This window comes from Amblyraja radiata, chromosome 22 (assembly GCF_010909765.2).
Source record: "Amblyraja radiata isolate CabotCenter1 chromosome 22, sAmbRad1.1.pri, whole genome shotgun sequence".
Classification (NCBI taxonomy): domain Eukaryota; kingdom Metazoa; phylum Chordata; class Chondrichthyes; order Rajiformes; family Rajidae; genus Amblyraja; species Amblyraja radiata.
Window position 1 is genome coordinate 14,577,571 of NC_045977.1, and position 13,687 is coordinate 14,591,257.

Here is a 13,687-nt window from a genome sequence, read left to right on the forward strand (position 1 = left end):
GGCGCGGAGGAGTGCGGAGTTGCGCGCGGTGTCGCGCAACGCTCCAGGATTTTATTCTGCACGAAATCTTCGCGCCCCACCGGCCTGTCGAGTAAATGACGGCCAAGTGGGACACCCTGGCGCGGCACAACGTCTCACCTCCAACAGCAGCAGAAGCAGGCAAGCGATCGCCGAGCTCGACCTGGGGCTCACGGCCGTTGCGGATCCGGATCCGCCCCCACTCCTACTCCCAGAGCGGGGCCAAGACAATTGGAGATATAAAATGCAGGAGTAACTCAGCGGGACCGGCAGCATCTCTGGAGAGAAGCAATGGGTGACGTTTCAGGTCGGGACCTTTCTTCAGACTGAAAAAGTGTCTTGACCCGAAACATCATCCATTCCTTCTCTCCAGAGATGCTGCCGGTCCTGCTGAATTACTCTTGCATTTTGTGTCTATCTTCAAATGACATCACGCGCTCCAGACGGCTGTGCGGACGCATGAAGACACGCTTGACTACCAGCCTGTCGCGTAAATGATGGCCAAGTGGGACAGGCCCTTTAGGCATGCTGCAGCCAACATAATTTGAGAAGTTACACCCACTATTATTAGTGCATGTCCTTCTCACAAAGAAGCAGGATTGTTTAGGATTAGAACACGCAACATTTTCGCTATTTCTTTCTCTCTCACTTTGTCTTTAAAAAAGTCTAGAGTCTTTATTGTTTAATTAAGTCATAACTAGGAAGAATATTTAATTCAATGTAAAAATCACATACAGAAAGTGAAAGAGACAAAATGTGGCATTGAGAGATTAAAAGCAGACAAATGACAATTAAAATTTGAAAGATAAGACTCTGCACCCAAATGGGGTAAAACATTTTCATGACAATTTTTAAACAGTAAACTTTTTTATCCTGAGTTTAGTAGCAACCGGCTAGGGGTAACAATTTAATTTCATTGTACACAAATGCTGTGCATCTCATCGAGTAGCTAAGTAGCATCAAGGAACAGCAGAGCAAATCCTACTGCACCTACTTCTTTTCCATGTTTAACTATACACATAGATAATGTGTGTCTTGTTTATTTTATCATCATTGCACACAAGTAGTTCTCTAAAATTATTCTTTGCAATAAAGAACACAATCTTCCATTGACAATAAAATTCCATCGAGGATCAATTCATCTCAACTTCCAATATAGCTCAAGACACAATATAAATGTCAATAAAGGAACGTTGACAATAGTGCGCACTAGTAATCGGATTGGATAGAAAACACATTTAATGCATAAAATTGCTTGATTAACAAGCAAAAAAATTGTTCTGTTTAAATATTAAACATAATATCCCACTTCAATAAAATAGTTTGCCACATATTACATAATAATTAGAGCCACATCCATTTATTTTGTTTTTCATTGTTAATTTACACGTGCTTTTTTGCCCTGTCATTTCTAAATTATCTTGTTTCCTAACATTGCATGCCAAACAAAAAGGATTTTCTGCCAAATTCTGATACTCGTAAATGATGTGGAATATAAAATACCATTTAATAACAACAAAGTGAATGTTAAATATGGCATAGTTCTAAATAATTAGAGCATAGCTTCATGACTACCTGCGATGTAATATTTCATTATACAAGAAGCTTTCAGTCTTGATAATGTTGGTTTTATGTAATTGGTTCTGATAACAGTACTCCATAGGAAAAGGAAGCATGATGGCACATGAAACAATATTAACAACCAAGTATATTAGACAAGATAATTAAATGCGACATCTCCAAGTTTGCGGATGACACAAAGCTGGGTGGAGGTGTGAGCTGCGATGAGGATGCTATGAGGCTGCAGGGTGACTTGGATAGGCTGGGTGAGTGGACAAATGCATGGCAGATGCAGTATAATGTGGATAAATGTGAGGTTATCCACTTTGGTGGCAAGAACAGGAAGGCAGATTATCATCTGAATGGTATTAGATTAGGAAACGGGAGGTGCAACGAGACCTGGGTGTGCTTGTACATCAGTCACTGAAAGGAAGCATGCAGGTATAGCAGGCAGTGAAGAAAGCTAATGACATTTTGTTCGTCATTGCGAGATGATTTGAGTTTAGCAGCAAAGAGGTCCTACTCAGTTGTACAGGGCCCTGGTGAGACTGCAATTGTGTGCAATTTTGGTCGCCTAATTTGAGGAAGGACATTATTGCTATTGAGGGAGTGCCGCATAGGTTCACCAGGTTAATTCCCGAGATAGCGGAACTGCATATGATGAAAGAACAGGTCAACTGGGCTTGTATTCACTGGGATTTAGAAGGATGATCGGGAATCTTTTTGAAACACATACAATTCTTAAAGGATTGGACAGGCTAGATGCAGGAAAAATGTTCCCGATGTTAGTAGAGTCCAGATCCAGGGGTCACAGTTTATGTATAAGGGGGAGGCCATTTAGGATTGAGATGAGAAAAAACGTCTTCACCCAGAGAGTTGTTAATCTGTGGAATTCTCCACAGTAGGCAGTGGAGGCCAATTCACTGGATGTTTTCAAGAGAGAGTTAGATTTAACTCTTAGGGCTAAAGGTATCAAAGAATATGGTGAAAAAACAAGAACGGGGTACTGATTTTAGATGATCAGCCATGATCCTATTGAATGGCTCGAAGGGCCGAATGGCCTTATCCTGCACCAAGTTTTCTATGTTTCTAATTGACCTTATGATTTGGGACAATACCATGTAGTTAAATGTCCTATTTATTCCAAATATTCAGATTTGATCACAAGCCAAATTTGGGCACACTGATTAGTAACTATATGACTGAGTGAATATTATTGACTGAATATTATTTTCACATTTATGTTTTAAGCTTTATTGAAAATTTAACAACACCAGCAGCACTGTCAACTATTGATCACTCAAATTTCCCAGGACATTGAAGTAGCCTGAAGCCTTGCTCCTAGATGTCATGCATAATAGAAAATAATAATTATTTAAATATAATAGAAAATAGCTAACATTCTGCTAGCTCTGCTGCCAAACAAAAGCAGCAACATATATAATCACTATTCAAGTACAGAATGCTACAGTACATCAAGTGACAAACAGTTTGATCCAATACTTCAAAGAACTGTACCATGAATCTGAAAGTTATCATACTCACTGGATAAATTGTAATCCTTCCTGTATTTTCTCCCACCTATTACTCCTGTCCTTGGAAACATTGGTCATGTTATCCTCCATGCCCACTTCCTCCAACAATGCAGATTCTAAAGTGGAAAGAGAGACAATAAATCACACAAAAATTTGCTCAAGACTTTAAGAAGCTTAACTTAAATACAAACGTGCTTGTATAACCCATAACAACAACACAAACTTTCTGCTTATGTATTGAAGTCATTGAAATTGAGTACTATTCCATCATAAAACCCACAAGGATACTTTCTGCAGTACAACTGTAAAAGTTTGTTAGAATATTCAGTGACATACTAAATCACTTTAAATTTATAAGAAAATAGTAGTGCTGATGCACCTTCATCATGATTACATCTATGAGCTGGGCCTAGGATGGATTATCCAAAATGTTAACACCCAGGAATCTGCTAACCCTCTCCATTGCCAACCTCCATGGGTGGTCTCCAAACTTCCTCATTCTGAATTCCACGGTGGGTCCTTGGTTTTATTGATATTGAGCAAAAGGTTGTTGTTGCAGCACCACTCAACCAGGTATTTTACTATTTTCCTGAACCCATGATTTGGCCAAGAACAGTTGGATCATCGGTGAACTTGTAGATGGCGTTGGAGCTGCACTTAGCCACAGTCATGGGTGTAAAGAGAGTAGAGAAAGAGGCTAGGCATATTGCTTTGAAGTATACATGCATCAATGGTCAGTGAGGAGACAGTGTTGTTACCAATCCACACTATTTGAAGTCTGTCAATGATAATGTCAAGGATTCTGTCACAAATGGAGGTACAGAAGCCCAGGTCACAAAACCTGGTGAGGAGTTTGGAAGGGGTAGTGGTGTTGGATATCGAGCTGTGGTCAATGAATAGCAACCTGTGAGATAGCATCTGTTGTTGACCCATTGTGACACTAGGCAAATTGAAGCAGTCCTGGGTAATTTCTGTGGCATGAGTTGATCCACGCCATAATTAAGTTCTTCAAGCACTTCATTATGGTGGATGCAAGTGCTACCAAACATGGAGTCAGGTCATCATACTCATCTTAGTACGATAAATATCCTTTAAAAACAAGTGGGAAATCCCAGACTATAGAAACGAGAGATTGAATATTTTCTGGAATACTCCAAGCAACTGGTCTGCACATGTTTTCAAGTAATATATACTGAAAATATTCTGAAGCAGCAAAATAAGCATCAAACTTTGAAAATAATTCATGGGTTGTCCAAGATTAGAGACAATTTATCCCGTGCATTTCATAAATTCTACTAATGTAGAAATATAGAAGAGACAGAGTCCTTCTTGACCAATTCTTTCAAATGAAGAACAATAACCCTTAATCAATGTAACACATCATCAGTGATTTATAAATTGATGTAGCCCAGCTACATCAGAATGCTAAAACAAAAGCTGAACTAAATAAAAAAAATTTCAACATATGCTATGTTTTAAGGTACTATCTGACTTCAACGTCACTCAGTGATGGTGGAAAAGATCTGAAGAGACATGACTCCACCTTCACTGAATAAAGCATGACTTTGGATAACCTTACATCTGACAGGGTAGTATAGCATTCAACTTACTTTGTACAATCAATGGCAAGACATTTTTTACCATTCATTACAAAGCAATAGATGAAGGATCCTTTCCCAAATTCTGATATATATGATTTAAACAAATAGGAACAGAGACAGAAATTGATCACCAAATCAAAACCAAACAATAATAGATTGTTTTTCATTTGTGTCCAAGAGGGATTGGTATTAACAGAACCAGAGGCACGGTTCCACTGCACTGAATGCACTGGAAAAGATGTATTACATATTTTGACATGCTGGCAGCATGTTGATATCACAAGTATGTTAATAATATACAACTATGAAAATTCTTACATCTATACATTCATCTGTTCTACTTGGAGAGTTAGAATTGTTACAGTACAGTACAACATACAGTACAACGGTGTTCTATCCATCTTCAAACTGCCAATTTTTGCCCAGTTCATACATTCGAGCAAGCATTTGGGAGACCAGCAAGATGGATTTGCTGGCTTTTGTAGGGCTGCGGGTGTGTTCTGCCATGTGGAAACTCAGCTAGCAGCTGCTTTCCCAACTCGCGAACTGTTCGGATTAAGAACAGTTCACAGGAGGAACCCAGCCGTATCCTGGGGAGGACTTGTATACCTCCATTAAATCTCATGATTTTCTTTGCCACAAGGAGAATCACTCGAGCGTTTCCATCTTAAACTTGTAGATGAAATCCCTCATCTCTTAATGTATAAACTCATTATCCAAATTAATCAAAATCGGATGTACACATCATAGCTCTTCACCATTCAAATCTTTTTCAAGACAAGGAATATATAGTCATATGGAACTGAAACAGGTTCTACAGTCCACCTAGTCTACATCAACTACCCATTTACACTAATCCTACATTAATCCTATTCTTTATTCTCCTCATAAGCTCATCAATGACCCCCATATTCTACCACTCACCCATATACCAAGGGCAATTTACATTGGCTAATTGACCTACTAGCCTATGCATCATTGGAGAACTCCGGGGAAAACTAACCCAGTCTCAGGAAGAATATGTAAACAGCACATAGTCATCACCCACAGTCAGGATGAATTAGGTCTCTGGCATTGTGAAGCAATAGCTCTATTAACATTGTCACTTTGCTGCCCTTTATAATGTGCAATATTTAAAAAATACCCCAGAAAGAGAGAATATATTGCAATAAGTTCTTAATCATAATGCAAAATGTCATCTAGACTAGAATAAGCAAATATCTTTCTAAGTTCATGTCATTTACAGATAACAAAATAAATCAAATGAAAATGCTAGAGACCACCAGCAGGCCAGTAAAACTATGAGCTGTTAATACAGTGCAGATATCATTTATCAAAAAGATTATGTTACCTGTTACAGGAAATAAATATCACAGAACAATAATTATCTTTATTGGCTTCCAATTGTGCAACACAGTCTTTATTTAAAGCAGTTTGTAAAACTAATCTCCTCACACACATAAGACAAATGAACGTAAATCAAAAGGAAAATAGGTTCAAACAAGAATTAGTGAAAATCAAAAAAATGCTGAAAATCTGATATAAATTGAGACAATCGGCTAGTCAGGCAGGATCTATGGAAAGAGAAAAAAAGTTAACATTCAGAATTAGGGATAAGAGATAAAATAGGTAGTTTAAAAGATCTAAGAGAAGGAGACAGGAGGCATGGTTATGACAAAGGGAATAGCTGTTCCAGGTAAAATGGGTTAATGGCTGAGAATGTTTACGTTTCTTTTACATCATTGGTTTGCTAACAGCACGACTGTGTGGATACATTCCAATGCGTCAGACTGCCGTAATGAAGAGGGAAATGCTGAACCAAACTCATAGTTGGATGACAGCAGTAAAATAGATACTGAGTCTATTTGATAATGAGTTTATCAAATGTACTCAAAATGGAAGATGTGGTGCTGATCCTCAAACTTACATTGAGCCTCACTGTAACAATGCAGGTGAAAAGATAAGTCAGAGTATGGGTGGGATAGAGTGTTAAATAATGCAAGCAAAAGAAAGTTAAAAGTAACTCTTGCAGACAGGTGCCAGGGGTTATGGGGAGAAGGCAGGAGAATGGAGTTGAGAGGGAAAGAGAGATCAGCCATGATTGAATGGTGGAGTAACTTGATGGGCCGAATGGCCTAATTCTGCTATTATGAACATAGGTGTTGTGCACAGTGGTCATCCAATTCCTGGCAACATTTTGGCAAATCTCCTCTGCAGCCTTCCCAGTGCTAATCAGAATCTGACCAGATTTCTGTTCATATTCAAGTTAACCAGTCACAAACCTTTGTTGAGATACTGCCGTCTCTTGCCACTGACCAAGAAACTCAAATCTTACATCCCCATTTGCAGCTTCAATCTTCAATACAAAAAATTATAGTAAATGTTCTGATTAGCATCCCGACAGTTCATTCCTGCTACCCAACCACTTCCAGCAGTCGATCCTGTTAATTATGAGTCCTCTCGAGTTCCAGCCATGTTAGCACATCACAAAAGCTTTTTCATAGTTGATGCCGAATTCCCAGATTCGCAAAACACAAAATTGAAGTAAAACGTCTTTTAGTGATCATCATTGTGACATGCCAGACAATTAAGGGGATCCATTAAATCCAGAAGAAGAAAAAAGATTTCATTAGCAGAACAGAGCCTTTGTCCTTACAATATGCATTAAATGATGGCACCGATCAATACTATCACGTCATAAAACTGACACCTCCTTCCGAAATGCTTCTAATCATTGACTTCTTGCTAGTCCTCCTCCTAGTTTGAAACCTGCCTCACAATAAACTCCAGAAAAAAACAGCGAATTGATTTTTAAAAATCATGCACTTACAAATTATTCTTGATGTAAAGTATCCTGCAAATGTTATGCAGTATTGCATTCCAAGATATAATACAGTTCAGCAAGCTCAAGCCCTTTGCGACTATATACAGCGCCCTCCATAATATTTGGGACAAAGACCCATTTTTATTTATTTGCCTCTGTACTCCACAATTTGAGACTTGTAATAGAAAAAAAAAATCACACGTGGTTAAAGTGTACATTGTCAGATTTTATGATAGACCATTTTTATACATTTTGGTTACACTACACCATGTAGAAATTACAGCAGTGTTTATACATAATCCACCCCATCATCTACCTTATCATCATCTCTTTAAATCATAACTATGTTCCAATGAAAACTCCATTACTTTCACAATGGAACTTTCACCTCCTTTTCTTTAGAGATACAGCATGGGAACAGACCCACCAAGACTGCATCGACCAGCGATCACACTGTACACTACCACCATCCATCTCCCTCCAGGCAAAACACATATGGAGTTTCTCTAGATCCTTACCTTTCACCGTGCCAGCCTCCAACACTTAATTATCCAAAATTCCACCAGTCACATATTCCCATCCTCACCCCTTTCTGCTTTCAACTGAGACCACTCCCTCGGTGATTCATTGGTTCACTCACCACCTACCCCACACAAGGCACTTTGCCTTAAAACTGCAGAAGATGCACTATCCCTACATCTCCTCTGTCATCTCCATTCAGGGATCCCATCAGCCCATCCAGGTGACACAGAGGCTTGCATGCACCTCCAACCTCATCTATTAAAGTCTTGATGTGGCCTTTCTGTACATCAGACTAAGGAAAGTCAGCATGTCTCCAACTACATCAATTTCTCCACATTCACTAAAGAAAGCACGCTATCGGGATGCATCATTGCTTGGTATGAGAACTATTCTTCCAATCTACCTCGTTACAGCCCTTGCACTTGGTTTATCTTCACTTTCTCTATAGCTGCAACACTATATTCTGCACCGTATCCTTACCCTATTTTGCACTACCAGCATGATACGTCAGGAAAGCACACAAGAGTTTTTCCACAGTATAGCAGTGCATGCGACAGTAATTATACAGTAAAGGAATAAAGGCTTATAAAAAACATACACTTCTCTGAACAAACATCAAGGATAAATGTTTGATTGCAAGATAACATTAACATCCTGTCAGGATGAAAGCAGACAGGAATTGAACTCATTTAAAGCACACCTGCTATAACTATTATTAATGCTAAAGTGCCACACTGATGCAGGATACATCTTGCATCACTAATAAGTTTGAGCTCCTAGAAGTTCCAGTGTCTGTAGCCAAACTAGCACCAAGTTGTGTTCATTCAATGCTCCTGTGAACACTGACCCGCATACCAATGCCAAATTTCTCATCCTGGTTTTCAATGCTCACTCCATGGACCAGAGAGGAGGGAGTCAGAGTTGGACAGAGGGCCATTAAACAGACCTGGTGTGGGAGGCAATGCGGTGCCTCTATGGAGGGGCAGGCCTCGGGCTCGGTTGGACCGGGCACCCCTCCAAGAGCCTTAGAACGTGGACCGGACACGGGCTGCAAAGGCACAGAGCGGTGGTGTATAACACCAATGGCTATGCTTGGCCAGGTAGACCCTGCAACACCACCAGGACAACAGGCCTTCATGGTCAGGTTAAGAACTCTATACCTATAACAACTGGGACTTGAAAATGGTGCCAAATCTGGCGACTCTGTATACTGTCTCAATTAAATACTGCCATACACTTATACTGTCTCTGAGATGCTTATCGAAGATGTAGCTCAGTGCTAATGTATAGTGATACTTGTACTGAACTGTATACAAAAATGAATTTCACTGTACTTCAGTACATGTAACAATAAAGTACCATAGATTGACCTCACCTTCCCTTTCTCACTAACCACCTCCTGGCTTACAATACTTCAGTACCTTTGCTCTTAGTTTCTGGCCCCGTATCATTTGGCAAAGCCATAGAGTATGGAATATATTTTCTCAACCTGTGACTCACTATCCCACCCCCCTTTGGGGTGGTCTTTAAAATCTACCTCTTTATCTATCAAGTGGCTCAGGGACAAATTCAAATGTGAACACAATATACTAAATGTGAGCTCACCGATGTGTACAACCATAACATGACCTTCCCATTTCTAAACTCTATTCACTGCTTGATGCTGGCCATTCTTCACTACCCTGTCTACCTGTGATGCTACTTTCAAGAAAGGCCACAAGGAACTATGTACCTACACTCCCAGATCCCTCTGCTCTGCCACACTCCCCAGAGCCCTGCCATTCACTGTGTAGGTCCTGCCCATGTTAGACTTCCCAAAATGCAACACCTCGCACTTCTCTGTATTAAACTCCATCAACCATTCTTCAGCCCACCTGCTCAGCCGATCACGATCCTGCTGCAAATTTTGACAACCATCTTCACTATCTACACTACCACCCACTTTAGCGTAATCTACAAACTTACTAATCATGCCTTGTACGTCCCCATCCAAATCATTGATCTAGATGACAATCAATAATGGGCCCAACACTGAACCCTGAGGCACACCACTAGTCACAAGGTAAATTCTGAATCTTGGACATCTCAATGAGACCATTCTTCTAATACCGACCAACCCCTTGAATCACTCCTCTTGCGCCAATTCTGTCATCCCAACAATCATTCGACAGCTGCACTATCATCAAGGCAAATTAATCCTTCTTGAGGAAGAAATTCATAGCACTGAAGTATGATCTCAAAAAATAGTCCTGTAACCATTGCAGCATGACCTTCTTACAGTCTTGCAGTAAAGGCCATTCTACAATTTGCATTCCCAGCTGCACGCTATACTGTTCATGTTCTGCAGACACCACCAAACCTACTGAGCATTTCCAACATTTTCTGGTTCTATTGCTGGACCCAAATGTTAATTTGATCCATATAATTTGCTAGCCCATCAAGCAATAGTATTTACAAGCTTCATACCATGTTTCTAAAAATCGTTTTTGCCATTCTTCCTACCTCTACAATGCTCTATCGACTGCTTTCTAGCCACTGTCAATATCTCTTTACATCACCTCTTTCCCACCCAACTCTGTATTGTCACAAACTTAAATGAAAACATATAGTGTAACAACTCCGTATACCCTGCTTTAGCATCAGTCATTAAAATTACTCTGTGAATGGTCCAGGATCCAGTACACCCCTGTGGCACCACTCTCTGCCAACTTGTACACCATCCATTCCTCTTCTGCTTTTACTAATCAATCTTACCTCTATGTATAACGTTCCGTCTATATATTACCCCCACCCTGTTGTTATGAGGTGACACCTTGTGCTGATTGTTTATTAAGTGTGTCTTGAAAATCTAGATATACCACACTCCCACATCCTATCCCACAGGCTTATTCAGTCATTACCTACAAAAAATGAACTGCTTTAAAAAGCCACGGTTGGGGTTCATTTCAAATCACATTTAAGCAACAAACACAAGATGCAAAAACGTGAATTTGCATTTCTTGTTTGTGTGTGTGTGTGTGTGGGGGGTGTGTGGGGGGAGGACTTGCGTGTCTTCATTTTTTTTAAGGAGCACAATGTAAATATGCACAGGTTAAAATGTATATTTTAACCGAGCTCAGCGGCAATGTCACTGGGTTGCACAGCAGTCGATGGCTGGGCAAGTGTCGAGAATCAAGGGCAAAGATATTAGAGCGGAGTTCCATATCTGTGGTCAAGAAGAACAATGACATTCTTACTTACAGCAGCACAACAGAATATGTAAACATAGTCCTCTGTAAACAATATAATAGACGGGAGAGAACAAAAATGTTCAGTGGTTCGTGTATATACACACATACAAACGTACTCACAAATACATATTGATATATTATACATGTTGTTCCAGCCCATGGGCCGGAGCAGCGGCACCAGGCACCTCCCTCCCCGGCACCCACCGCATCCCACAACCCGAGGCCCAGGCTCCCTGCTCACCCACGGCCTTTCTCTCTTTTAAAATAAAATTAGGCTCCAGCTTTTCGGCGGGGAGTGTGGAGGAATCTTTCAGGCCCAGGAAGGAGTGAGTGAGTGAGCGACCCTCTCCTGGACCAGCACCCGCTGCAACTTCCCCAGGCCACCTCTTTGCAGCCACAAACTTTTGTTTTTTTAAACCCCCCCCCCTTTCTCTACATCTCGTTCAATGCAAAAATAAAACTACCCGGAGTCGCACAAACACGCCCAATTTGACCCCTTTCTTTCTATTAACAGTGATATAAGAATGCACTTGCCTGTTCACAGTCTCAGGTCTTTTGTCCTCACTGTGGTTCATGCAGCCCTGCTTTCTCCATACACCTTATTTTCTTTCCTTTCTCTCCTAAAATCAGAAATGTGTCGTTCGTCCCCCTTGCTTCGTTGTCAGTTAACAACTGCCACCTACAGAGCGATAGAGAGCACAAAACATGCAAGTAACACTGGACAAATAAAAGAGGCAAATCGAAACCGGGAGCCAACATTAATTCTCCTCCTTCTCAGCTTGTAATTTAAACCGCAGACGGAAACATACACATGAAATTACCTCTACAACAAGTTTCCATCGTTGTTTCCTGAAATCGTGCCAGTCGCGCCTTCAGGCAGGCATCTCGTCGTAAAGTCTTCACTTTCAGTTCGTTCAATGCAGATACCACGAATGTTTAATGCACGCTCAGAATCTTTTTCAATGGGTAAATTATTAAGATCAAAAAATCATAAAATGGTCTCAAGAGCCAAAAAACACATTACATCCATGATATTACATTGCAAACAGCACATTAAAATACTTGTTGATCGTAAACATTGCTTCAATTAGATCATAAATTTCATAATCACAAGACTCGAGATGAAAAAAAAAATTCCGCTGTTAAGGTAGACTATAACCCAAAGATAATAGAGGAGCTAGTATATTGCCTATAAACTATGTTAAAAAATAACCTGCGCCTTTAAGATCAGAAATTATTTTAGACGACCAGTATAATTTAATTGCTGTCTGGGGTCTATTTCAACTTGAGTTTGTGTTTGTTTGTCAGTTTCAAGGCGCAGCCCACAAACAACCTATCATTTATTTAGTATTGGCCGTGAAGAACCATGTGCTTTAATAGGAACGGATGCTCGATTGTTAAAAAATATTCAGGGAGAATGGTAAAGAGGAGGCGTAAACATTACGCACATTTGAGGAAAATAGTGGCTATCTGAGTTGGAATAGTAACGATGTAGAGTGTTTGTCAGTAAAAAAGATGCAATAATAAGGCAGAGGAAAGCTAGAAAGGATGCAGAGATTTACCAGGATGTTGCCAGGATTCGAGGGCCTGAGCTTTTGGGAGAGGTTGAGCTGGTTTGGACTTTAATTCTTAGTGAACGGGAGGCTGAGGGTGATCTTGTAGAGGCATAGAAAGATCATGAGAGAACTAGATAGGGTAAATGAACGACCTTTCTGTCCTGGGTCTCCTCCATGGCCAGAGTGAGTCTCACCGCAAATTGGAGGAGCAGCACCTCATATTTCGCTTGGGTAGTTTTCACCCCAGCGCGATGAACATTGACTTCTCCAATTTCAGGTAGTCCTTGCTTTTTCCCTCCTTCCCCTCCCCTCCCCAGCTCTCCCACAGCCTACTGTCTCCGCCTCTTCCTTTCTTCTCCCTGCCCCGCCTCTTCCTTTCTTCTCCCTGCCCCCCCCCCACACCCCCCACCACATCAGTCCGAAGAAGGGTCTCGAACCGAAACGACAACTTTTAGCGGTCGCAAGAAAGACAACTGAGTTTTCAAACGTATTTTTATTCAGAAAATCACTTCTCAGGTCACAGGCTCTCGCAACACGTCTGGCCCCAACGGTGGTCAGCACTGAACTGCCGCGCAAAACCAAAACCGCGCCAAAACTAGCAGCCCCTCCCGAGTCACGTGACCGCAGCTTCCGAACGCTGGGTTCAATACCTGCGGTGCCAGCAGGCGCTGCTACATGCCCTCCCCCCCCCAGAATCCGCGGTACGGAAACGCACGGGTAAGCGGATGGTTCGACCGGAACGCATGGTCCGAGGCGAGCATAACAGTGGGGGCTGGCAAAACAGAACCGGAGGGACGCGAAGAACGTGAACGAGGGATGGGCATAACAGAGGGCACCGGTG

At 41.0% G+C, this 13,687-nt stretch overlaps 1 protein-coding gene across 3 annotated transcripts in view; it reads right to left on the bottom strand.

Moving 5' to 3' along the window:
• The window catches only part of zc3h7a (zinc finger CCCH-type containing 7A), an 84,077-nt gene extending 71,700 nt beyond the window's left edge, over positions 1-12,377 (bottom strand). Inside the window, exons 1-3 of one of the 3 annotated variants that reach the window (XM_033040452.1) lie at positions 12,112-12,376; positions 11,825-11,969; positions 3,124-3,229 (exon numbers count right to left, since the gene is read on the bottom strand). In XM_033040452.1, the coding sequence (XP_032896343.1) occupies positions 3,124-3,203 (80 nt within the window). In that variant the 5' untranslated portion in view covers positions 3,204-3,229; positions 11,825-11,969; positions 12,112-12,376. The other 2 variants (XM_033040450.1, XM_033040451.1) reach the window with 2 other exon arrangements.
• Between the last annotated feature and the right edge of the window lie 1,310 nt (positions 12,378-13,687).